The sequence below is a fragment of the Peromyscus maniculatus genome, chromosome 15 (genome assembly GCF_049852395.1).
Source record: "Peromyscus maniculatus bairdii isolate BWxNUB_F1_BW_parent chromosome 15, HU_Pman_BW_mat_3.1, whole genome shotgun sequence".
In the NCBI taxonomy this organism is placed as follows: Eukaryota; Metazoa; Chordata; class Mammalia; order Rodentia; family Cricetidae; genus Peromyscus; species Peromyscus maniculatus.
The window spans coordinates 70,500,077-70,526,833 of NC_134866.1; the positions used below are offsets into that span (position 1 = coordinate 70,500,077).

Sequence of the window (26,757 nt, forward strand, 5' to 3'; positions counted from 1 at the left end):
CTCCAACCACCACAGCACGTTTAATCAGAGATCTAGTCAGTGGTTGTGGTCATGGCAGGAAGGGCTGCAAGGCACAGGATTTCTGCAAGGAGTAGCTACGGAAGACCAGGGCCAAGAGGGGAAACTGAGGCCCATGTTTCCTGTAAGTACAGTGCACCCCAAACACAATCGGGATTCCAACCACATTAATACACATCTCAACACTTAAAGGCCTAGCTGGGTACCTTTACATCTATTATCTCAGTCAACAAACTATTACAAGGCTTATCAAAAGACAAGAAGAGTGTGAGGGGTTGCATTAGTTTGCTCAGACTGCCAAAATGAAATGCTAAAGGCTGCAATGTAAACAAAAGGAAATTGCTTTCTTATAGTTCTGGAGAAGAGATGTCAAGGGCCAACTTATTCCTAGGTTTGATTGCATTTAGGCCCCTTCCCTTGACTACAAGGGGCCACTAGCTTGCTTTGGCACCATGCTGTCAACTCTCTCTGTGTGTCTAGGTCCTATCTTTTAAGGGCACCAGTCACGCTGGATTAGATCCACAACATAACCCTATTTAACCTTTATTAACTCTTTGAAGACTCTATACCCCAATGCAGTGATATTTGGGGGTAGTTGGGCTAGGACTTACATTTGTGAATTTGGAACACAATTTAGTACATAATACATAACAGACAAAGTAAGTCTCAGAATCAGACTCGGCTGTGACAATTACTACAGGGAAATTAAACTATGAATAGTGTACTAGGAGCTTTAATGGGAGAAGTAGGCACATGCACAATCAGGTAGGTACTGTAGGAGATAGGCCAAGCAAGGAATCAAAAAGAAATGCAAGGCATCCAAAGCAGACAGAGACGGAGGATGCCTTCACAGAATTCACAGTAAACTCAGCACAACTGAGGGGAAAGTAGTGAGCCCAGTGATGGTCAACAGAAACCTCCAAACTGATGTGCAAGAGGGAAAAGGGATGGAAACGAAGAAATAACCCCAAGCAAAAAAAAAAAAAAAAGCAAAGCACACAACATACAAGAACTGTGGGACAGTTTCCAAAAGTGCAACATACACATAGAATCTCAGAGAATGGACTAGAAGAAACACTTGGAGTAATAATGACAAGACTTTTCTGAATTCAATGGCACTCACAAAACCCCTATTAAACAACCCAACAATTCAATCTTTAGACATGTACTCAAAATGAAATGAAAACAAACATCCACACAAAAACTTGCATGCAAATATCATACATCATAGACACAGAGTAGCAAATAATCCAAAACCAGATGGATGGATAAATGGGATATAGTATATCCACACAACAGACTATTATTCTTCAATAACAAGCATCAAGTGGCTGGTACATGCTACAAAGAAATGGAAAAGCCTCCAAAACACTATGTTAAGTGAAAGAAGCCAGACCCAAGGTCACATAGTGCAGAATTTCATTTATATGAAATGTCCAGAATGGATTAATTTCTAGAGACAGGAAAGATATTAGCAATACAGAGAAACTGGTTTCTTCAGGTTGGAAGGAACTGCCAACAGCTGCAAGGCTTCTAGGTGGATTGGTAGAAATGTTCTGATATTATTTGTGGTGGTTTTGCACCATTCTGTTGTAGAATATTACTTTAAGATGTGATGCATTTGTTTATGCTGTGGAACATTTGTTTAATGACGCAAAGATGTGTTGCATTCTTTAAATATAGCATTTGTTCGACTCTGTGAAGCTGTGTTACTTTGCCTGCCTAAAACACCTGATGGTCTAATAAAGAGCTGAACAGCCCGGCAGAGAGAATAAATAGAAGAAGGAATCTAGGAGGTGAGGAAGAAAGAAGAGAGAGAATAAGGAGCAAAAGAACGAGGAGAGGAGGCTAGGGGCCAGCCACCCAGCCACCCAGCCACACAACCACACAGCCCGCCATGGAGTAAGAGTGAAAGTAAGATATACAGAAATAAGAGAAAAGTAGAAGCCCAGTGGCAAAAGGTAGACAGAATAAATTAAGAAATTCTGGGTAGCAACAAGCCAAGCTACGGCCAGGCATTTATAATTAAGAATAAGCCTCTATGTGTGTGAGACTTATTTGGGAGCTAGGTGGCAGGCCCCAAAAAAGACCAAAAGAATAAAAAAGCAAATAGCAAAAACAACCAACAGCACTACTCTGAGAATATATTAAAATTAATTGAACTGTACATTTATTTCATTACATTTATTTATTTGTGCATGTGTGTGAACATAATTAGTACACATGAGCACGCAAGTATGAAAGTGCCACAGCATGCTTGTGGAAGTCAGAGAACAACTTTTAGAAGTCAGTTCTCTCCTTCTACCACGTGTGTTCCAGGAGTCGAACTCAGGTCGCCAGGCTTGGCGGTGACGGCCTTTACCCGCTGAGCTGTCTCACCCCCTTGAACTTTATATGTTAAGTAAGGGAGTTGTACATTTATGAGTTGCAGCTCATTAAGTCTGTAATAAAAATACACAACGTGCCGGGCGGTGGTGGTGCATGCCTTTAATCCCAGCACTCGGGAGGCAAAGCCAGGCGGATCTCTGTGAGTTTGAGGCCAGCCTGGGCTACCAAGTGAGTTCCGGGAAAGGCGCAAAGCTACACAGAGAAACCCTGTCTCGAAAAACCAAAAAAAAAAAAAAAATACACAACAATTTCTATTACTTTCAGATTGAGACTAGTTTCTTCTGGTACAGAACTTAAAGCAACCTACCACTATACTTTAAATGAAAAAAAAATGTGAGGATGTATATTTGTAACTTGGACATCATCATGATCAAGTAAGTGTACTATGTAAAATAACAAACAGTAAAAAGGCAGAATTGTATCCAAGGCTTAGGAAGACATGCAGCTGGATTTCTGTCTATTCTCCACTGCAGATAATGTGATCACAGAACGTTAAGTGGGGAAGGGGTTTAGACATTCCACTAGTTCAGGTGTCTCAAACTTTACTACATATAGAAAGCTGCTGCCGAATCTTTGAAAATGCAGGTGTTAGAATGCACTCTCAGTGTGTCTGCCCAGTAGGACTGATGCGTGGTCCATGAACTTGTGTGACTTTTAAAAAATTACATGTGTCTATGTTTTTGTGTATGTGTGATTGCTATGGCACACATGCCATGGCATCCTGTGTGGAGTCAGAAGACAAACAATGGCTGGCTCTCTCCTGCTGCCATGTGGGTTCCAGGGGGAGAACCCAGCTTGGCAGCCTTGGCAGCTAGGGCCTTTACCCACGAAGCCATCTCTTTGGCCCAGGAACTTGCATTCCTAACCAGTCCCCAGGTAATGCTGATATTGCAATGCAGAGCTCACATCTTGAGAACCCATGCATGCACAGGTACACTCTCCAGCTTCAACTGTGAGAAACTCTGGGCCCACAGCGGTTAAGTCCATTGTCTGCTGTGGCTCACATAGGACCCAGCCTCTCTCTCCTCATATCCAGTCCACCAGACTTCCCATGTATCTAAGACATCTGCAGAATGAAATTGGGGCACAGCTTCCAAACTACCTAGAGAAGTGTGTTAGAATTACCAACCATTTCAGATCCGTATTTCATATAAGCTACTCAAACAATTACAAAATCTGTCTACATCAAAATCTGTCATGGATTTTAAAAATGCTCATATTTCAATTTTAAGTGACTATTTCAATAAAATAGTCACATATATGTTCACAAACTCACACACATATACATGTGCTCACACATATATTTGTTCCAGCTAGACCAATATATAATTTGAAGAAGTTCTAAACATTATGATTCAGGACATTTCTTTGACTAAACAAGTCAGAATCTCTTGGTATGGGACCGGGTATTAGTATTTTTTAAAAAAGTCTCTAAACCCAATTACACAAGCTCAGCTCTATTGCCTAAGTGGTACAATAGGTAAGAAAACAGAATGTGAACCATCTGCATTATAAGTACCAGGTAATCACCAGTAAAGGGCCTCTATTTCCAAAGTGACTGTGTATGCCACTAATGCTCCTGCAAATCCATTCAGCCATCCCTCCACTGTGCTAGTTTACTTTGCTTTGCATGGAATTGGGAAACATATAACCTGCCCACAGATAATCAAGAACTCAGTGTAGTGCCTCCACGGCCATTATTGCCACTCCCAGAAAACTAATCCACCTCAGACTTGCCATACTTCATTTCAGGTCATTTGATGACCTGTGTTTAAGGCTCCAGATCTGGGTTTGTCGTAAGCAAAACAAGGTGCCTTGATACGTTTGCGCACTGTGTTTGACTTCTATTCGGGTCCTAACTATATTCCAACCACACCTGCAGGTCCCCTGTATCAGCAACCATTGGAAATGTGTGCATCTTAACTTCTGCTTCATTCAGAACTCTAAAATGTGGGCATATGCCTTCAAATAACACCCTAGTCGATGTGTCAGCACAAAGGGCCCCATCAAGTGTCCGACATCTCAACCTTACATAGAGTTAGAGTGTACCACAGAGCCGAGCACTGTGGGCGGGCGCCAGACAAGACATCTGCATAATCTGACATTGCAGATAAAAATCAAAGTGATTACACACACTGTTCTCTCTAGACACCACAGCCAGCTAATCCAACTAATTTCCACAAGAGTCTGAGTATTACTGCTGGGTCAACCGTTCAGAGCTTATAGCTGTTTTTCATTATACCTAACGTTGGATTAACTTAGAAGACACATGGGTAATGACTGACTGCAGGTCATCAGTACTCCAACCTCTAGCCCAAAGTACAGATTTCCTGTGACTGTCATTCCAGTGATAGGTATAGTACCTGGAAAAGCAAACAGTTCATATCATGAGATAGGAGAGAGAAAGGGGGGACTGGCAGGGTTCTACAATCTCTTTTGATGGGACACCCCCAATTAGTTAAGGGCCTTTCATAAGGCTCCTACTTCCCTATAGCACTACTATGAGGATCAAGCCTTTGGCATGTTTTAGGAGACTTCACCCTTATTCAAACCATAGCTGACTGAAAAGCAAACTCATCAGGAATGCCATGAAGCTTAAGCTTCTTCATTTTCAAAGCCCTAGAAGGTGCCTCAAATGCTTGCTTTCTTAGGTTTTTGTTGTTGTTGTTATTTTTGAAACAGAATCTCACTATATAGTCCTGACTGGCCTGAACTTCTCTATGTACTCCAGGCTAGCCTGAAACTCACAGAGATTCATTTACCTCTGTATCCCAAATACTAGGATCAAAGGCATATACCACCATGCCTAGACTTAAAAGTTATGATCTGGACATTTGTATTATTTTCCTTGAGTGGGTCTTCTCAAGTTACATAAGCTTCAGGCTTGCCCACAAAATCTGGACCCATCTCTGACTGGGTCTAACATAAGCTGCAGATCTGAGCTGGTAGCCCTATTGGGGAGGTAAGCGTGGCAGGTTTGGTGGCTATTTGTGACATGACATCAATTCTTGCCTGTTACACAACATGAGCTGTAGCAAGTTAGTTAGCACTTGCCTTTGACCCTAAGTCTCAGGCTCAGTTATGTCTCAAGAATTTATGAGTCGAGAGGACAAGCCACGTCAGTACCAAGTTAGACAACATCATTGGGAACCCACCACACGCTCAGCTCAGAGCTGTGGGTATCCAGAGCAGCAAAAGGAAGCACAGCTGACCCTTGAGGGGAGCTGCTCACTGAGCTGCCTTGTAGCGATGGATATGATTTCCCCAGATATCTGGAGAAATAGATAAACCCTTTCCTCCTGGAAAAGACATCAAAAATAACACCGTACAATTTAAAACAGCACAGCACCAGGATATATATATATATATATATATATATATATATATATATGCAACTAAAGGTTCTCCTGGTTGTATACTGAGTCTACATTATTGTACATAGGAGGATCCATTCATTGGGGTGGATTCATGGAGCTAATGAACATTCATTGATCATTTACTATACATGCAGTACTATTTAAGATATGGAGGATATTGCAGCATAGTGACAAAAATTCATAGCACTGTGATTTTTATGTTCATTGGAGAAACAAATAATAAGTAAGAAAATTGGTCAAATATATAGCATGTCAAATAGTGGTTAAGTATCAATGGGAAAACAGAGCAAAGGCAGAAAGCGTGTGTTGGGAGTTCAGGGAGGAAGTTCAGGCTGCTAACACTTCTGCTACAGATGCATTCGTTCCTGAGATGTGGGGCTTTGTCAGTGCAGGATGATAAACATGCGAGGAGTCAGGTTAGAAGCCAGCTGCTGGACTCCCGATGTGGCATTTGTCTCCATAGACACCTATAAACATCTGAAAGGTTGCTACATTCACCAAGAGCAGTTGATATCAATTCCCAGCTTGGGGAGGCAAGGTCTGTGTTCTCTAGATGAGAGGGATGGGCTCAGGCAAGCTGAGAGAGCATGGTACAGAAGGAAAAGACCTCATTTAAGGAGAGGGCAGGCTCCATGTTCTAAAAACATTAATTAATGAAACTGAAAATAAAAATGTAAAACAAAATAGGCTTTTTCAGTGCACGTGGAAATTGGGCAGTCTCGGCTGCCATCAGCAGAACAAGCAATCCCAAACTGATTCCCTTGTAAATGGAGCTGCTGTCCACAAATAAAAACAGTTCTCCTTGACTCCAAGACCAGGCAGAACAAAGGCTTCCTTCTACTCAGTGAGTGAAGAGAAACGGCTCAACACACAAATGTCTACAGGATTTCAAAGCAAGGTCGGGTCTTGTTGGTTTCAACTGGACATTGCCATATTCCTCTATGTTTGGACAGAGGTGAGCTGCAGGGTGGGGCTAGAGAGTGAGAAAGCAGAGGGAGTCTGCAGAGGAGGCTGAGACATGGAAACCCACTCTCCTTGCTCCAGGTTGGTCCAGAAGTGCTGTTTCCTGCAGTGAGCCTGGACACAGCATAGTGGAGCAACCAGATGTGCTGGGTCAGCAGACAGGGAACCCACAGAGGCTGAGGTAAACAGGAAGTCCACATCACACAGCCAGCTCTCAGGCTGGCCTCTGCAATCTGCGTTTGAAGGTGTGCTGGGCTGAGCAATTCCTGATTGAGGGAACAGACACAAAGTCCACGTGGGGAACTCACCATTTCCTGGAAACTCCCTTCCTTGGACACTTATTTGAACATCTGGGGTCAGCCTTTCCCAGGACAATGCTATGCTCGCTCTGGTCATTCAGAAAGACCCTGCTGTCTTCCCAGATCTTCCCTATTTTCATTGAGTCCTTTCCTCAGCAACCACTGAAGCGGCCCTTCAGCCTATTTCTCTCAGGCAGGTGGAAGTCACAAGGACTTAATGTCACAGAGTAGCCAATCCCCAGAAATGTACTGGGTTGGGAGGCCTTGTTGGTCAGAGGTTGGGGTCTATCATGGTCTGGCAGTTCTTTCCAAGAGGCAACATGAGGGATTCCTTCCCCAGTAACACTTCCTGCTCTCTACTTGCCCTAACCTGGATGTCTCTAGGTCTGAGGACTGACCTTATCCGAAAGCTGTCTCTAAGCCTGGATGCCTGATTTATCTCTAGTGTGACCTTTGGCATGGTTCCTGCCGGAAGCTTTTCCCTGCCGCACACAGGGCAACTAAGACTTGTACTAGGAGCTCTGCTATAGGACCCTGTGCTGCACATGAAGCCTTATGATAGGAGCGGCTGCTTAATGCAAATTAGGTGATTCCCCAGCTACCGGCCCCAAACCTATATATTCCATATACCCTGGAACAAAGTGGAGTTGTCTCCCTGAAGTCATCTCCCAGAGAGTTATCTCCATGGTATCCACAGCAGTCTGAACCCTGTTTCCGCCTCTGTTCCCTCCACCCTCATGGACCGGGAGCCAAGCATCCCGAGGAAGGAGAACCACAGTACTGCACAGAGAGACCTGCTTTCTCACCATCTTCGCAGTAAGAGAATGACCCCAGGGCAGCTCCCTGTCCTCACAGCAGGGCTACCACACCATCAAATTCAATCCTGTTGCCTTTGGCTCTAGATCCAACTATATGACTCTAGTCTGCAGGTAGGCAACACATCAGCACTGTAATGACACAGTAGCCCACTCATACAGGCTCCAGGCTGCCCTACATCAGCCACGCCCACTGAGGTCACTTAGCAAGTCCAGGTGCCCTCCTCGGAGACCCGGGCAGTCTACTGAAGAGTGCCCACCAGTCTCCTCCAGGTGGAGAGAAGAAGGATCTCAGGCAACGGAAGCATCAGCATGTGAGGATGGCTGGGCTCTTTTCCTGACTTGGAGAAACACACATGAGAAGCTAAAGTCAGAAACCCCTTCTTTAGGACTCACTGGAACAGTCCATCTTTGCTGCCTTTTTTTTTTTTTTTTTTTTTTTTGAGTGAAGTAGAACCTTCCCAACTGGGGTTCCATAGTGGGAAAATGGACTCATCCTGAACTGAATCAAAACCACTTCCCCTCATAAGGTATGTCTGAATTAGTTAACCCATAATGACCAGTTTGTGAGAGTAGAAGGGAAAGGTTGTCTTTGCTTTTTGTTCTGTTTCCTTTTTGAAAACCACAGCTGACAACTAATTCTGCTGGAAAAAAAACTTTCTTATATTTTTGACCCAAAGAAGTTCATTAGTATAAAATGTGGTCAATATTAAAAGTCAGCCGGAGTGTCACGATCTGGTCACTATAGGCTGTTTTGTGCTATGTTGGTGGAACCTTTGAGAAAAGTTTAAAGAGTCTTTGAGACAAAGAGCACCCCTTGGCACTCACATCCAGTGACGTGTGTGATGAAACACCCAAGGTGGGGAGTCTTCAGGATTTCCATTTAGATGAAATACACAAACTAATGTCCCCACCCTCCACATATACTGTACAATGAACACGTTTATCATGGTTATCAATTGTTTATCAATGAAGAATGAATCCACACAGATATTCCTGCTGGTTACTATTGCAAAGCGAGGTTCATAGGCCATGGGAAAGGCCCCTTCGTGGCTAGTGACAGTGGTTAATAAAGTGGATCTGTTCTCCATTCTCTACAAATCATCACTAGAACCACTGGTTAAGATTACATGAAGACATGTTCCACTGCCCAGGTGCAGGCCATACCAGTCAGGAGAACAGGGGAGTGACCCACCTGCCAGCTGAACTGACCCACTCCCTAGACCTGGTTCCCAAAGACCTGTTACTCCACTCCCTCCTCCCACCTCATCCCCCACCCTACTGCCAGTCTTGAGCCCCTAACTCCTGCAACTTCCACTGCTCAGGTTCAGGCCACACCAGTCAAAAGAATAGACAGAGACCATGCTGCACCAAAGGCCAAACTAGCTGCCGGAAGTCCAGCTCCCCAACATGGCAGAGACTTTCTACTGGATTAGAGATAGAGATCATGCCAGCCTTCAGAAATCCAGGCCACACAGACCAGAAGACCAAAAAGGAAACAGAAACCAAGAAACAAAACTGTAGCTAGAGTTTTCCTGCCTGGCCCACAGTCAGGACAAATCTTTGTCACCCGCCAGTCCCACAGCCGCTCAGACCCAACCAAGTAAACACAGAGACTTATATTGCTTCAAACTGTATGGCCGTGGCAGGCTTCTTGATAACTGTTCTTACAGCTTAAATTAATCCATTTCTACAAATCTATACCCTGCCACATGGCTCGTGGCTTACTAGCATCTTTTCATGCTGCTTGTCAGGGTGGCGGCTGGCAGTGACTCCTGCCTTCCTGTTCTTTCTCTTCTCCTTCCTGTTAGCCCTGCCTATACTTCCTGCCTAGCCACAGGCCAATCACTGTTTTATTTACTAACCAATCAGAGCAACTTGACATACAGACCATCCCCCAGCACAGCCAAGTGCAGACCATCTCAGACACCTGCACTTAGGCCCATGGTCCTATTCATCCTCTATGGGGACCTGTTGGGTAAAGCCACAAGGAACCCGAGAATGGGTTCCCACAGGACATACAGAATATCCCACAGCACAAAACATCCATCCAACAAAGACAAACTCAGAAATCAATACCTAAACTTATAATCATCCCAAACCCAGATGCCTAGAAGCCAGTGTAAGAACAATAACAATTAATTAACAATAGCTATGGCAACATGGACCACCAGAGCCCAGCTATTCTATATTAGCAAGACCCAAATATTCCAACACAGCTGAAGCACAAGAAAATGACCTTAAAATCAACTTCATGAAGATGATAGAGGTCCTTAAAGAGGAAATGGGAAAAAATCCCTTAAAAAATTGAGGAAAAGACAAACAAAAAAATTGCAGGAAATCAATAAATCCCTTAAATAATACCAAGGAAGTCAAGAAAAAAACAGGTGAAGAAAAGTGTTCAAGACCTGAAAATAGAAATAGAAGCAATAAAGAAAACACAAACTGATGAAATTCTGGAAATGGGAAATATAAGTAATTGAATAGTAACTATAGGTGCAAACATCACCAAAAGACTACAAGAGATGGAAGAGAGAATTAATGAAGATAATGTACAAGAAATAGATTCATCAGTCAAAGAAAAAGTTAAATCTAAAAACTCCTAACATAAAACACCCAGGAAATCTGACACCATGAAAAGGCCAAACCTAAGAATAATAGGAATAAAAAAGGAGAAGAATCCCAGTTCAAAAACCCAGAGACTATATTTAACAAAACCATAGAAGAAAATTTTCCTAACCAAAAGAAGGACATACCTATAAAGCTGCAAGAAGCTATGGAACACCAAACAGACTGGACAAGAAAAGAAAGTCCCTGTGCCACATAATAATCAGAACACTAAACACACAGAACAACAACAACAACAAAAAGATATTGAGAGCTGCAATGGAAAAAGGACAAATAACATATAAAGGCAGACCTATTAGAAATATACTTGACTTCTCAATGGAGTCCCTAAAAGCCAAAAGGGCCTGGACAGATGTCTTGCATACTCTAAGAGACCACAGATGCCAGACCAGATTACTGTATCTGGCAAAACTTTCAATCACTGTAGATGGAGAAAAGGTATTTCATGACAAAGTCAAATTTAAACAATATCTATCCACAAATCCAGCCAAACAGAAGGTACTAGTAAGAAAACTCCACCCAATGAGGTTACTTACACTCAAGAAAACACAGGCAATAAATAATCTCAAATCAACAAAACCCAAAGAAGGAAAATACACACACACTACCATCACCACCAACAACAAAATAAAAAGAATGAACAATTATTGGCCATTAGTATCTCTCAATATAAGTGGACTCAATTCCCCAATAAAAAACACAGACTAACAACAGATTGGATACAAAAAGAGGATCCATCCTTCAGCTGTATACAAGAAACACACCTCAACATCAAGATAGATACTTCCTCAGAGTAAAGGATTGGAAAAAGATTTTCTAAGCAAATGGATGCAAGAAACAAGATAGTGTAGCTATTCTAATATCTAACAAAATAGACTTCCAACCAAAATTAATCGAAAGAGATGGAGAAAGACATTTCATATGCATCAAAGGAAAAAAATCCACCAAGATGACCTCTCAGTTCTGAACATCTATGCCCCAAATGCAAGGGCACCCACATTTGTAAAAGAAACATTACTAAATCTTTAATGACACATCAAATATCACACATTAATAGTGGAAGACTTCAATACCTCCTGTCACCAATAGACCGGTCATCTAGACAAAAAATAATGAAAGAAATAGTGGGGCTAACAGACATTATGAATCAAATGGACCTAACAAATATCTACAGAACATTTCACCAGAACACAAAAGAATATACCATTTTCTCAGCACCTCAGAGGACATTTTCCAAAATTGAGCACCTACTCAGTCATAAAGCAAGTCTCAACAGATACAAGAAAATTGAAACAACCCCGTGTATTCTGTCAGACCACCATGGATTAAAGCTGGATATCAACAACAGAAACAAGAGAAAACCTACAAAATCATGGCAATTAAACAACTCCCTACTGAACAACTACTGGGCAGAAATAAAGAAATTTAAGATTTCCTAGAATTCAATGAAAATGAATGTTCAACATACTCAAATACATTGGACACAATGAAAGAGGTGCTAACAGGAAAGTTCATAGCACTAAGTGCCTTCATAAAGAAATTGGAGAGATATAATACTAGCAACTTAACAGCATACCTGAAAGCTCTAGAATAGAAAGAAGTAAGCACACCCAAGAGGAGTAGATGGAAGGAAATAATCAAACGGAGGACTGAAATCAATAAAACAAAGAGAACAATACAAAGAATCAATGAAACAAAGAGTTGGTTCTTTGAGAAAATCAACAAGATAGACAAGCCCTTATCCAAACTAACCAAAATGCAGAGAGAGAGAGAGAGAGAGAGAGAGAGAGAGAGAGAGAGAGAGAGAGAGAGAGAGAGAATCCAAAATAACAAAATCAGAAATGAAAAGGGAGACATAACAACAGACAACAAGGAAATCCAGAAAATCATTAGGTCAGACTTCAAAAACCTGTACTCCACAAAATTGGAAAACCTAAAAGAAATGGACAGTTTTCTCAATGGATATCACTTACCAAATTTAATCAAATCAGATAAACAATTTAAATAGACCTATAACTCCCAAGAAAATAATAGAAGTCATTAAAACCTCTCAACCTAAAAAAGCTCAGGGATAGATGGTTTTAGCATAGAATTCCACCAGACTTTCAAAGTAAAGTTAATGCCAATACTTCTAAATTATTCACAAAAATAGAAACAGAAGGAACATTGACAAATTCATTTTATGGGTCCACAGTCACCCTGATATCCAAACCAGACAAAGATTTAACAAAGAAGAATTACAGACCAATTTCCCTCACAAACATTGATGCAAAAATACTCACAAACCAAATCCAAGAACACATCAAAAAGATCATCCACCATGGGTTTCATCCCGGAGTGCAGGGATGGTTCAACATATAAAAATCTATTGAACAAACTGGGGGAAAAAAACCCACATGTTCATCTCATTAAATGCTGAAAAGCCTTTGACATAATCCAACAACCCTTCATGATAAAAGTCTTAGAGAGATCAGGGATACAAGGGGCATACCTAAACACAATAAAGGCAATTTACAGCAAGCCTATAGCCAACATCAAATTAAATGGAGAGAAATTCAAAGCAATTCCACTAAAATCAGGAACAAGACAAAACTATCCATTCTCACCATATCTATTCAACATAATACTTGAAGTTCTAGCTAGAACAATAAGACAACTAAAGGGGATGTAAATTGGAAAGGAAGAAGTCAAACTTTCACTATTTGCAGATGATATGATAGTATACATAAGTGACCCCAAAACTTCTACCAAGGAACTCCTATAGCTAACAAACACCTTCAACAAAGTGTCTGGATACAAGATTAGCTTTAAAAAATCAGCAGCCCTCCTATATACAAATGACAAACAGGCTAAGAAGGAAATCAGAGATATATCACCCTTCACAATAGCCACAAAGAATATAAAATATTTTGGGGTAACCATAACCAAGTGAATGAAAGACCTGCAAGATAAAAACTTCAAGTCTTTGAAGAAAGAAATTAAAAAAGATATCAGAAGATGGAAAGATCTCCCATGCTCATGTATAAGTAGGATTAACATAGTAAAAATGGTCATCCTACCAAAAGCATTCTACAGATTCAATGGAATCCCCATCAAAATTCCAATACAGTTCTTTACAGACTTTGAAAGAACAATACTCAACTTCATATAGAAAAACAAACAAACAAACAAAAAAAAAACCCAGGATAGCTAAAACAATCTTAAACAATACAAAAACTTCCAGAGGTGCCACCATCCTTGATTCCAAGCTGTACCACAGAGCTGTAGTAATAAAACCAGCTTGATATTGGCATAAAAACAGACATGTGGATAAATAGAATCAAATCAAAGACCAAGAAATAAATCCACACACCTATGAACACCTGATTTTTGATAAAGAAGCCAGAAATATAAATGGAAAAAAGAAAATATCTTCAACAAATGGTGCTGACATAACTGGATGTCAACATGTAGAAGATTGCAAATAAATCCTTATATATCACCCTGCACAAAACTCAAGTCCAAGTAGATCAAAGACCTCAATATAAATCCAGATACACTGAACCTGATAGAAGAGAAAGTGGGGAATAGTCTTGAATGCATTGGCATAGGAGACAATTTCCTGAACTGAACACCAAAAGTGCAGACACTAATTGACAACAAATGGGACCTCATGAAACTGAAGAGCTTCTATAAGGCAAAGGACACCATCAATAGAACAAAATGGCTGCACACAGATTTTCACCAACTCCACATCTGACAGAGGGATGTTATTCAAAATATGTAAAGAACTCAAGAAACTAGACACCAGCAAACTAAATAATCCAATTTAAAAATGGGGTGCAGATCTAAATCTAAATCAAATCATGCTAAGACCCAAGGACCCACATAGGACAAGTAACAAGGAGGTCTTAAGGGGGGGGGGTGCAAAGATCTCCCTGGGAAGGGGAGACAGAAAAGATTTCTCAGGTGGACTGAAATGGGCAGGAATAGGAACAGGAGGGATCAGGTCGGGGAAAGGAGGGAGAAAATACTGGGAAAAATGACTAGAATTGGGGGGCATTTGGGAGTGCAATGAAAACTCCATGGAATTTATGAGAATAACTCTAGCAAAGACTCCTAGTGATGGGGGACTTGGAACTGAACTGGCCATCTTCTGTAATCAGGCCAGGCCTCAAATGGAGGGATTGGGACACCAGTCCAGCCACAAAACCTTCAACCTACAGTTTGTCCTGCCTGAAGAGTGTTCTGGGACCAGAGCCTAGCAGAGTCCTTATGAAAGAGACCATGAGAGACTTCATCCAGCAACTAACGGGAGCAAATGCAGAATCCCTTAGCCAAACATTTGGCAGAAATCGGGAAGTCCTATGCAAGAGGGGGAGGAAGAATCAGAGAAACTAGAGGGATCAGGGACACCATGAGGTCATGGCCCACAGAAGCAATTGACCAGGACTCATGGGGCTCACAGAAATCAGGGAGCCTGTAGGGGTCTGACCTAGGTCCCCTGCATGTACAATATGACTGATTAGCTTGGTGTGCTTGTGCGATTCTTAACAGTGGGGGTAGGGCTGTCTCTGACTGGCTTGTGGGATCCTTCTCCTCCTACAGGGCTGCCTTGTCCAACCTTGATGTGATCGTATGTACCTGGTCTTATTATAGCCTCTTATGCCATCTCTGAGAGGGAGGCAAGAGGTGGTGGATCTGGGGGAGAGGGAGAGTGGAGAGGTAGGAAGGAGAGACGGGGGAGTGGAGGGAGGGGGAACTCTGGTCTGGATGTAACATATGAGAGAAGAATAAAAAATACTGAAAAAATATGACAAAAAATTACACCAAGACCCAACAATGGGCCTACTTCAATCAATTACAGATTTATTTAACATCTTGTCCTCTGCCTGTGAGGACATAGAGAACAAACATAATTTTCACCTATGAAAGCACTATGGGTTTATTTTTATGTTTATTGTATTTTCTTTGCCCTGAAGACTGCCTGGTAGTTATTCAGCAGGAATCATAGCAAATACGGGCAGCTGGAGGATCCCCACTCTTCAAGCCTCCCTACGTCTAGCACATGCTTCAGACTCGGGGAAGAGGAAACATGTCTTAGCCATGAGGCACAAAAGCTGACAGACATGAAACAACCCTGGGGGAGTAACACAGCCTTCTCAGACATAGAATTTTCCAGAAGCTTGACCCAAAGATCACCCAGGTGAGACTCACCTCTGATGGTGGTTGTTTGGCTACTTATTTTTATTGATGTCTTTAGGCATGGTGTGATGCATATAAATGTGCGTGTCTGTGTATGTGTGTGTGTATGTATGTATGTATGCATATAATGGAGTGATTAAACCAAGCTAATTATTATATGTCATTCACTTTTTAAGATAACAACATTTAAAATATGCTCTCAAGATTGTCAAGTATTAATTTATTATTATTAATAATAATAGTTATTATTATTGTCACCAGACTGCACAGTAGTTCCCAGAACTTGTCTTCCTATGTAGCTGAACTTTGTAACTGGTGTCTCCTTATTCTCCTCATGCTTGACCTTTGCCCCCAGTGCCCTCCACTCTGTCTTCTGACTCCATGAGTTCAACTGTTTTAGATTCCAAACGTATTTGGCATCGTGCAGTGTTTATCTTTTCATACCTGGCTTATTGTATTTAATATAATGTCCTCTAGGTTCATTCCCCAGTATTGCAAAAGACAGGATTTCCAACTCACAGTCACCAAGGCCCTGGCAGTCAGGGCCACTGGATCAGTGTACTCTGCCGCATGCTTCAGCCAGTGGACTCACCTGGTGGACTCCCGTGTCCTGCTGCAGCCGTGGCGATTGCGAAGGCAGAAGCAGGTGACACAGAGCAGTGGCTACTGTCAGCTGCCTGTCCTGGTGATTTAAAGACAAAGGCAACGGAATGGTGAGGCCCACAGATAATATTCTGTAGTGACTATTCTTATTTTAATACCTGTCCTGGAAGAAGGACTGGGCCAAAGGCCCCATGAAATCCCTGTTAATAGGCAAATAATGAGATTATATATATACATCAGCAATTCCATTCGAGGCAGACAACAAAAGCATATGTCCATGCAAAAATTTGCAAATGAACATTCACAGAAGCAGCTTCACTGTATCCCAAACCTAGAAACAATCAAACATCCATAAGCTGAAAAAAATTAGATTTTAAAAAGATAATATTATTCCATAATAGAAAGGAATGAAGTTTGACGCATACTATAAAATGGATGAGTCCAAAAAGCACTATGCTCAGTGAACAGGCCAATTATAAAGGTCCCCCACTGAATGATTCCCTTTTGTAAATGTCTGTAATGGGTGAATCAAAGCATAGCGATCATAGATGGTGGCTACCAGGGGGAGGTAGAAATGGGAGAGTATGTTTATGACTATAGGATTTCTTCTAGGGTATTAAAAATGTTCTAAAATTAAACCATGGGTATGGCTGCCTGGCCTTTTGAGTGTGTAAAATCCAATGAATTACATACTTTAAAAAGAAGGAAAAATTTCGTGGTGTACGAATTATATTTCAACATACAACTATTTTAAGAAGACTCTACGTCATGCTTTCAGTACAATTTCTTTATCAGTTAGCAGCTGAATGCTTGTTAAGCGTGTGTGAGGCCTTTGGTTTAGCCCCATCCTACAGGAAGGAGGAACTGAGTGTAGCCATTTAAAACTGAAAGGATGAAGGGCTGGGGCTATCTCAGTGGGCCAAGTGCTCACTGCATAAACATGAAGAACCAGTTAAGATCTCCTGCACCACTCACAGAAGTCAGCCTGGCAGACACACCTGTAATCCCAGCACTGGGAGGTGAGGATAGACAGTCTCAGAACCACACGGCCACCCAATCTAGCAAATTGTGAGCTTCAGGCTCAGGGAGAGGCCACACACCACACACATACCATACACACACACACACACACACACACACACACACCACCATATACACATACATCACACACACACACACACACACACACACTACCATATACACATACATCACACACACACACACCACCATATACACATACATCATACATACACACACATACACCATACACACACACACACCACACCATATACACACACATCATATACACACATACACACACACCACACCATATACACACACATCATATACACACACACACATACACCATACACATACACACACCATACACTCATACACACACAACATACCATATACACACACCTCATATACACACACACCACACCATATACACACACATCATACACACACACATACACCATACACACACACACACACACACCATATACACACACATCATATACACACACATACACACACACCACACCATATACACATATATCATACACACACACACCACCCTATACATACACATCATACACACACACATCATACACATACCATACACACACATCACATACACACCATATACACATACATACACATCATACACACACACCATACACACACCACACACATACACACACACACACACACACACACACACACACACACACACACACACTTTCTCAAAGCTGCTTGCTACTGAGCCTGTTAACCTGAGTTCAATCCCCAAGGACCCATATGGAGGAGTGACAGACCTCTGTATTGTTTGGTTTACTTGGAGTGAATCTGGTTCCATAATTTTCTATTCTGGCTTGAAATAATCAGCTTTGGAAGGGGTAAGGAGAAGGAGACATTTCAAAGTGACCCTGATTTCAATATATTTATTTGAACAGTAAGTAGATAAAGTATTTCTGCTTTTTGAGCAGTTTCTCTTCCAATTAGCTGATATTTGTTGTGTTTTCAACAAACTATGGAATCATATGTCATAATTTTTATAACTGTATACTGAAAAAAATATATCAGGTTCTACCACTAATAATGTTGGGGTCCCAGTCAACTGAGCCTTAATTTATATGAAATAAGAATTTCTAATAAGGTTTTCCCAAGCTTGCTCATTCAGCTCACACTGGGACTCGGGGTCAAGAAGCTGATCCCACAACTAGCCATCTCTAGGACATACATTTCATCCTATTTTCTGCATAAACACGTCACAATGTACACGTCACAATGATGGGCTAAACTTCATTAGCCAGACTGAAAATAGGCTTCCTAATCATTGAAATTTCCCCTCCTTGGACCTATGCAACATTACCTGCTTCTAGTCAGTCTGTATAACTAAGACCAAGCAATATGCCGACCTAAAAGCCCAAGATGTATTTCTGAATCTCTGAGCTCTTACCTCCAGGCTGGCGATATCGGAGGTGCCGGGGAGTTGAGGGGGATCTGCAAGGTGACAGTTCTGTGGAGTCCCCTGCTCGGTCGGCTGGTGAAGACTCCAGGACAGCTGCTGAAAAACACAGGATGTCACCCAGTCTGTGATTTCAAGAGCACCTTGACAATATCATCCATGGAAATGCAAATGTCTTTAATGATGCTAGGTATTTCATATTGGCTTACACATTTAAAGTGCTTTCCTGAGAAATCAAGTCATTCTTCTCAGCAGAACATTAAGAATGTAATTTAAATTTGGATCTTTACAAGCCAGGTTTTGTTGTTGGTTGTTTTTTCTCTTTACTCTTTGCTCTTTTGGGAGGGAGGGGGGACCGCCACTAAGCTCCCAAATAAATCACCCATGGAGTCTTATTATTAATTATAAATGCCTGGCCTTAGCTTGTCTTGTCTTGGTTTTTTTTTTTTTTTTTTTTTTTTTGCCAACTTTCCTTAACTTATCCCATTTACCTTTTGCCTCTGGGCTTTACCTGTTCTCTTATTTCTCTAAATCTTTTTCTTTCTTTCTTCCTTTTCTTCTCTTTCTTTCTTTCTTCCTTCCTTTCTTTCTTTCTTTCTTTTCTTTCCTTTCTTTCTTCTCTCTCTCTCTCTCTCTCTCTCTCTCTCTCTCTCTCTCTCTCTCTCTCTCTCTCTCTCTCTCTCTCGCTGTGTAGCTGGGTGGCTAGTCCATGGAGTCCTCCTCCTTCTCTGGCTAATTTTTCTTCTTCCCTTTTCCCAGATTTCTCCTTTTTTTTATTTTCTCTGCCTGCCTGCCCTGCCTATCCTTTCTCCTGCCTTTCCACTGGCCATTCAGCTCTTTAGTAGACCATCAGGCGTTTTAGACAGGCAAAGTAACACAGCTTCATAGAGTTAAGCAAATGCAACATAAACAAAAGTAACACACCTTAAAATAACATTCTACACCAAGGCTTGAGATCTGCTGATCTTGTGAACCTGTGGGCTGACCTTGGCCAGCCTCTCTGTCCAGTGTAGTGGGAGGTTAAAGAGAACAGGAGATGCTCAATGGATCTCCTGCCTTCCATAATGACTTTTGTCTCAGAACAGAGAAAAACCAACCTTTTCAGATTAGAAATAAATTGGAATCAACAGTAGGATTTCTTCTTTGCCTAGGTTGCCCCTTAAGGAAGCTCAAGGGGGAGGGATTCTTTAGATCTAGAGTTATACTCCCCCAACATAGTAGCACTACTAACCAACCATGGCTGGATGACACATTTTATATGAAAACTGAAGCCATATTTTAACTCCCCACTAACATAGTCATGTCAAGACTTAGTAGCCACCAATGGCTAGTAACTATAGTTTTGGTCAATACAGCAATAGAGCAATCCTCTCCCGTCCTGGAAAGGTGTATTGACTAGCTCTGGGGTAGAGCTGTGCATCACTAGTAAGCAAGTGAAATTTCTTTTTTTGGACAGGTTTTGTGAAAGCCTTGCCTCTAAACTACAGCCCAGATGAAAATTTCTTCAATGAACTGTAGAGAGTTTAAAATGATCGGAGTCTCTGAGTGACAGTTGATATCCGAAGAATGACATTTGTCTTTCTGGGGCCATGGATGGGGCTATGGAGATGGTGCTTCTAAATGCCTTCCCCCAATTTCTTATGCAGGCAAAACAATAATCACGTGTGTATTATTCCAAAGGAAGGTAGAGCAAAAATTAATTTACGTCCATCAGATCCTCCTTTGCTTTTTAATCAGGTCCTTAATTGACTCCCATGGATTAAATTTCAGTGCCATTTCCACTAATTGTGTATTATCTTAGTCAGCGAAGCTGCTTCCCTTTTCATTCACGGTTTTACTGGACAAACATTCCAAAACCCATAACGACTTCATGGAATGCTATTTTTAAACTTGCATATTATTTACTCCCTTAGAAATACGGCCACAATTTTGATCTTTTGGGATGCAATAGGGCTGGAGAAAGGAAGTGGTTAGAATCTTTTCTGGAATGACATAATTACAGTAAAGCTGGCAAGATGCATAAAAAAAAAAAAAAACCAACCCAGTGCTTAGCTGTCAGTTTTATTATTTTCTAAATAGCTCCTTCAAAGTTCAGTAATGGGAAGCATCTGTTGTGGAAGGCAAGCAGAATATCAAATGCATATCCCTGGTTCAGTTCAAGCACGCATTCATTCATTGGAGGCTAGGAGGAAAACTTTAATCAGCAATACATTAATTCTTATTAAAAAAACAAATCCAACTGAGAGAACTGGGTAGGACCTCAATGTCCTGAGGGGCAGGAACACAAATAACAGCGCAAGCTAGCACACACCTACAGAAGAAGCCACACTGTCCCGGTGGATTGGGGAAGCACTTTCTCCTGGCTTGCTTGCTTTCAACCAAGTGCCATGCAAACAGCTTTGCCTACAGGACACGTGGGCAGATGTGGGCTCCAAACAAATGCTAAAATCAGGAGCGCTTTCAGCCTACAGAGAGGCAATTTTCAAACTATGGAGACAGAAACAGACACTGGTGGTGTGGGCTGTGCAAGCTCGCTTGGGTGGCTAAATTGCGTAATCGTGGTCTGAGGGAACCGGATTAGGTAAGGGATGGCAATTGTGCTGGCAGCCATTTGGCTCTTCATTCCTGCCTTGTCTGCCTTGGGCTTGATTTTCACTGAGAACCCATCATTGAGAAATTTCTATGTGGTTTTTAGAAGCATCTGGAGGTAGAAAAAAGTTGGGATGGCCTAATAGAAGGACAGGAAGACACCAGCGGCTATTAGATGAGCCTCGAAGAGATTTGCGGACCAGGTTGTGGGAAGACTAAGTTGTTTATCTCTTTAAAAAAATTGCTACTCTGTTTATTTTGAGGGATATTTTTGATTTCTCTTCTTTTTCTTCATGCCACTTGAAGTTTTCTTGAAGGATTACAAAACTGGCATTATCATTGTAGTGACAACGAGATTAGCAATGGTCACCAGCAGATTTCAACCAGTTTACCCTAAAACTGTGGGTGGCAGTAAGAGAGACCTGTGTTCCCTCTGGACACCGTGGGTAAAGCAGATGTTACACCATGAGATTGTGCGGGGCTGGATTCTGAAGTGCAAAGCAAAAAAATGCAGCAACTCTTGGCACTGGAGTTTGCCAGCTGTTCTGACTCTTAATGTTATGCAAAGCACATGCAAACATCTTTCAAATTAAAGAGAGATCCCATCTTCCACTTCCCTGCCACTTGGAATTTTTCAAGACTGCACAAGGGGAACAGAGCAGCATCCTGACCTACACAGACATCACATGCATCTGTGCACACTCATGCACAAGCATGTATCTCCATACACTCTGAATTGTCAGGCTGATGTCTCAGTGTTCAATCATGTTTTCTATAAAGCTATTCATGACCAACATCGCTCATCTACCAATGCAAAATTTTAAAAAACCCAAGTCTATAATTGATTAGTCTTATCTATTCAGAAAAATGCCCCAGAACTACCATGATACCAGTTTTAATTCTAAGCCTCTTACTGAGAGGGTCCATTGATTAAGTCCCAGTGACCAGGAAAGAGAAACCTGTACAGACAAGACGTTCTCAGCTTTTAATGGGAATCACATCATTGCTTTAATGTCTGCCTCCATTCTGTCAGGGCAAGAAACTCAGAAGCAAAGTCAGGGGACTCCAGGACTCAGAGGACCACACCGTAGACCATGTAACCCCGATCCGCACACCTGATCTCTTTACTTATTTTATCTTGAGTCTGATGTGTCTGGCCTTGAGTCTGTTTGAGTACTATCTTAAATGCTTTTAGGGATGGAGCGAGAAATAAGCATACAAAAAGGAATTAGAAGCAGCAAAGAAAAGGGGAAGGAAATTCAAAAGTAAAGAAGAGCTTAACGGAAGGATGAAGGCAGGGATTTCAGGGTGCAAAGGGCTAAGGGGGCCATGTTAGCAGGCAGCTGCACCTGGGAAGCCCTGAAGCAGGGGAACTGGCCTTTCTGGAGTAGAGCCTTGCCTCAGGAAGCTCACCAACCACAGAACTTGGACTTTCTGCAGCGCCCAGCATGGGAGAGGAACAGCAGCACACTGAGAGCTGAAACTGCAAAAACAGTTCTGCTAAATTCTTACCATCCAGAGAAACCAGCTCCTAAAATGCACTCTAAATCACTTGTTTGAGGCAAACCCAGGAGAAAGGGGGCATTGTGCCTTCACTTTTGCTAGTTCTGTACTGTGGGAATGAGCACCTCTTGTCCCCGCCCTCTCCACCTGCCAGCCTCAGGATGTGAACAGTCAAGGCTGTCACACGGGAAGGCTTTGAGGCAGCCAAGGAGCTTCGCCTGGGAGCTGTGCTGAGAAGTGGGATTTCCAAGGATGCTAAGAAATGGAACCTCCAAGGATGCTGAGAAATGGGACCTCCAAGGATGCTGAAAAATGGGACCTCCAAGGATGCTGAGAAATGGGACCTCCAAGGATGCTGAGAAATGGGACCTCCAAGGATGCTGAGAAGTGGGATCTCCAAGGATGCTAAGAAATGGGACCTCCAAGGATACTGAGAAATGGGACCTTCTAGGATGATCAGATCACAAAAGCTCTGACCTCATAAAAATCTTATGCTATTTGGAGAGAGCAGGTTCCTTATAGAAGGATGAATTCAGCTTCCTTCCTCTGACCCTGTCTCTTGCTTGTGAGAGGCCGTCTACCCCTCTACTGCTCTACACAGCAAGAAAATGCCAAACAGATTAGGCCCTAAAATCTGTCTTCTAGCTTATTGCTCCGAGGGAAAAAGCTATTCATCCTTACTCCACCCTAAACAGTGTCCCAAGCATCCTAGACCAATGCTGTGCACTCCAGGCTTGAGTTTGAAGATCAGAACCAAAGAACACAGTACCAAAGCGTTGTGTTCTCACTACAACAGGCTGATACAGGTCATCCAATCACAGGGAGTGGGGTGCAGTGTGATATGATCATCCAGTCATAGGGGGTGGGGTGCAGTGTGATATGATCATCCAGTCACAGGGGGTGGGGTGCAGTGTGATATGATCATCCAGTCACAGGGGGTGGGGTGCAGTGTGATATGATCATCCAATCATAGGGAGTGGGGTACAGTGTGATATGATCATCCAATCACAGGGTGGGGTGCAGTGTGATATGATCATCCAATCACAGGGAGTGGGGTGCAGTGTGATATGATCATCCAATCACAGGGTGGGGTGCAGTGTGATATGATCATCCAGTCATAGGGGGTGGGGTGCAGTGTGATATGATCATCCAATCACAGGGAGTGGGGTGCAGTGTGATATGATCATCCAATCACAGGGGGTGGGGTGCAGTGTGATATGATCATCCAATCATAGGGAGTGGGGTACAGTGTGATATGATCATCCAATCACAGGGTGGGGTGCAGTGTGATATGATCATCCAATCACAGGGGATGGGGTGCAGTGTGATATGATCATCCAATCACAGGGTGGGGTGCAGTGTGATATGGTCATCCAATCACAGGGGGTGGGGTGCAGTGTGTGGGAGCAACTGGAATGAAGGAATGTATTTAGACCATCATGAAGACACAAAGAGGTCCTGTTCTGATAGCAAAGAAGCATTCACATCCATACTGATAGGTGATAGTGAAATTAAAATGTTTCTGAAAATTCTTTTGAAAAAGAAAAGAAGGTTTCTTACATGGCACCCACTAGAAGGAAACCTATTTCAAAATAAAATAAAAAAACTAGCAAGCGTTAATGGAACTCTTTTGTGCTCCTAGGAATGTGAAGTGTGCACTCACCATGCACATTCCTCCAAAAATTAAAAAACGGAATTAGCATGTGTCCCAGCAAGCTCACTTGTGGTACGTGTGCTCATGTGTGTCCATATGTGTGTGCTTGTATGTGCATGTGTGTGCTCAAGTATGTGTGTGTGTTCACATGTGGGTGTGGGTGTGCGTACTTATGGGAAACAGTGTTTGTGTGTGCTTCCCAGGAGAACTGAGATCAGGATATTTGCACTCATGTCCATTGCACTATTCACAGTAGCCAAATTGAGAAGTACCTCAGACATCAACTGAGGGATAAATGGCAAAGAAAATGCCAAAAGCACACAGTGGAATATTATTTTCCTTAAAAATTAAAGAAACCCTATGACGTGTGACATGGTAGACGCTTAAGGCCCATTAAGATGAAGTAAGTCAGTCACAAAAAGCCAAAAGAGATGTAGTTTCACTTCCAACAGACTCCCAGAAACAGAAACTAGAATGGTGCTTTCCAGAAGCTGGGGATGGGGGAGAGGATGGGGATGAGGTGTTGGTTAACAGCTGGAGTTCCCTGTCCAAGATGAAAAGGTTCTAGAGATCTGTGGTGAACGCTTTTGACTTGCTCAACTTTCTTAACTTAAAAGCACTGTGATAGTAAAAAAGAAGGGAAGAAGAAAAACATTAGGAGGACTTCTGTTTTCATTTGTCTCAGTGTTCGGATGTCCTAGGAAAACCCGGAAGTTCTGCTTACAGGGCTTACGTGTCAAAGCAGGGGAAGGCTATTCATAAGCAGCTGTGTCCCCAGGAAGGACAGTCATTCCAAGGTGCGCTCACCCACACTGGTGTGACAGTCTCATTTCCCAGAACGTGGCCTGCCTCCTCCCTCAAGTCACCGGGCTCTCTTGGCTCGTATGGAAGGCACACCCCCCCCCCCCCCCGCCCCGCCCATCATGCTCAGCAAGGCACAGCCTCCCCTGGTTTTCAGCTTCCCAATCTTGTCTGCACCCTTATACCACCTGCTGTGATGGTGGTGTCTTTTACCCACATAGGCAGAGAAGGGTGCCATGCTGTCTCCCCCCTGCCACTGTTCCAGCCATGGGAGCTCACATGGTTTCTGCTCAGCCTCCAGAGCAGGCCTGACCACACATAGGGCAGCAGACCTCATTCCAGCTCTGAGATCAACCAAAGGATGCTCTGGGAGCCATGAGGAGCTGACACTGAAATCCTTGCTCCTGAAGTGCTCCTGATTCCAAAGAACATGAGCATACAGACTTCTCCTCCTATTCACTGTAGTCAGGAAAGAACCCACCATACCCTGGGAATCTGCTGACCACCCAGGCCACTGTGGCCCCAGGGAAAGTTAAGATAAGCCCACGTCACTCCCTCCATGGAGGTGAGCAGACAGTGGTACTGGGTAGAGCCCCGGTTACATCTATCAGCTAGTCGTTGCCTCATTATTTCCAAGAATTCATCATGATTTTGCCAAGCCTGTTGTTTTAATGACTTTTTAATTATCTTCCTCCCTTTTTCCCTTCTTAATTGCTCACTTGTCAATTTAAAGAATTTCTTGGAAAAAAAAAAGAGAGAGATGCCACTTTGGATGATGACAAGCACTCCAGTTAAAATTCCATTAAGTACTTCACCAGCAAGCTTATTCAAATGATCCGAGGGAGCACATAGATGCTTCCAGTGAACCATAAAGCAAGGGTTTGGGCCTCCATCTGGGTGACCCTCCTTGAAATCTAGGCACTGTCTGATTTATTGCCTGATTTTTATGTTATCATCAATAAATAAGTCAGTTACATATAAGGAGAGAAGCTCGTTGCTAATGCAGCTGTGAGACCTGCTTATATTCTTCGTGATAACACTGGATTTTAAAAATAATAAGAGGCTGCGTTTGGAGCCCTGCAGTGTGTAGCCCCGAGGAAGATGAGGCAGTGCTCTGGTTGTATCAGCTGCTCCTCCTATTGCTGTGACGAAATGCCTGATGGAAGCAGCCCAAGAAAGAGAGGGTTTATTTCAGCTCACGGTTCTAGGCTACAGTCCATGGAGGAAGGGAAGTTGTGGCAATAGGAAGGTGATGTGACAGAGCCCCTCACTTTGTGTCCACAGTCAGGAAACAGAGAGGGAGAATGCTGGCCCTCTGCTCACCTCTCCTTTTTATTCAGTCTGGGACCCCACCCCTTGGGGTGGTGTTCCCCACAGTTAGGGTGGTGTTCCCATCTCATTTAGCCCAGTCTATAAACTGCTCAAAGGCATCTCCAGAGGTGAGTTTAGATCCCATCAAGCT

General features: G+C 42.6%; 1 protein-coding gene across 6 annotated transcripts in view; it reads right to left on the minus strand.

The window, feature by feature from the left end:
• The window catches only part of Rasgrf2 (Ras protein specific guanine nucleotide releasing factor 2), a 223,710-nt gene that overhangs the window by 78,868 nt on the left and 118,085 nt on the right, over positions 1-26,757 (minus strand). For 3 of the 6 annotated variants that reach the window (XM_076552054.1, XM_006980480.4, XM_015998981.3), the window contains exons 16-17: positions 18,740-18,844; positions 16,265-16,354 (exon numbers count right to left, since the gene is read on the minus strand). In XM_076552054.1, coding sequence (XP_076408169.1) covers positions 16,265-16,354; positions 18,740-18,844 — 195 coding nt within the window. Of the gene's footprint in view, positions 1-16,264; positions 16,355-18,739; positions 18,848-26,757 lie in introns of all 6 variants that reach the window. The other 3 variants (XM_015998983.3, XM_015998982.3, XM_015998980.3) reach the window with 1 other exon arrangement.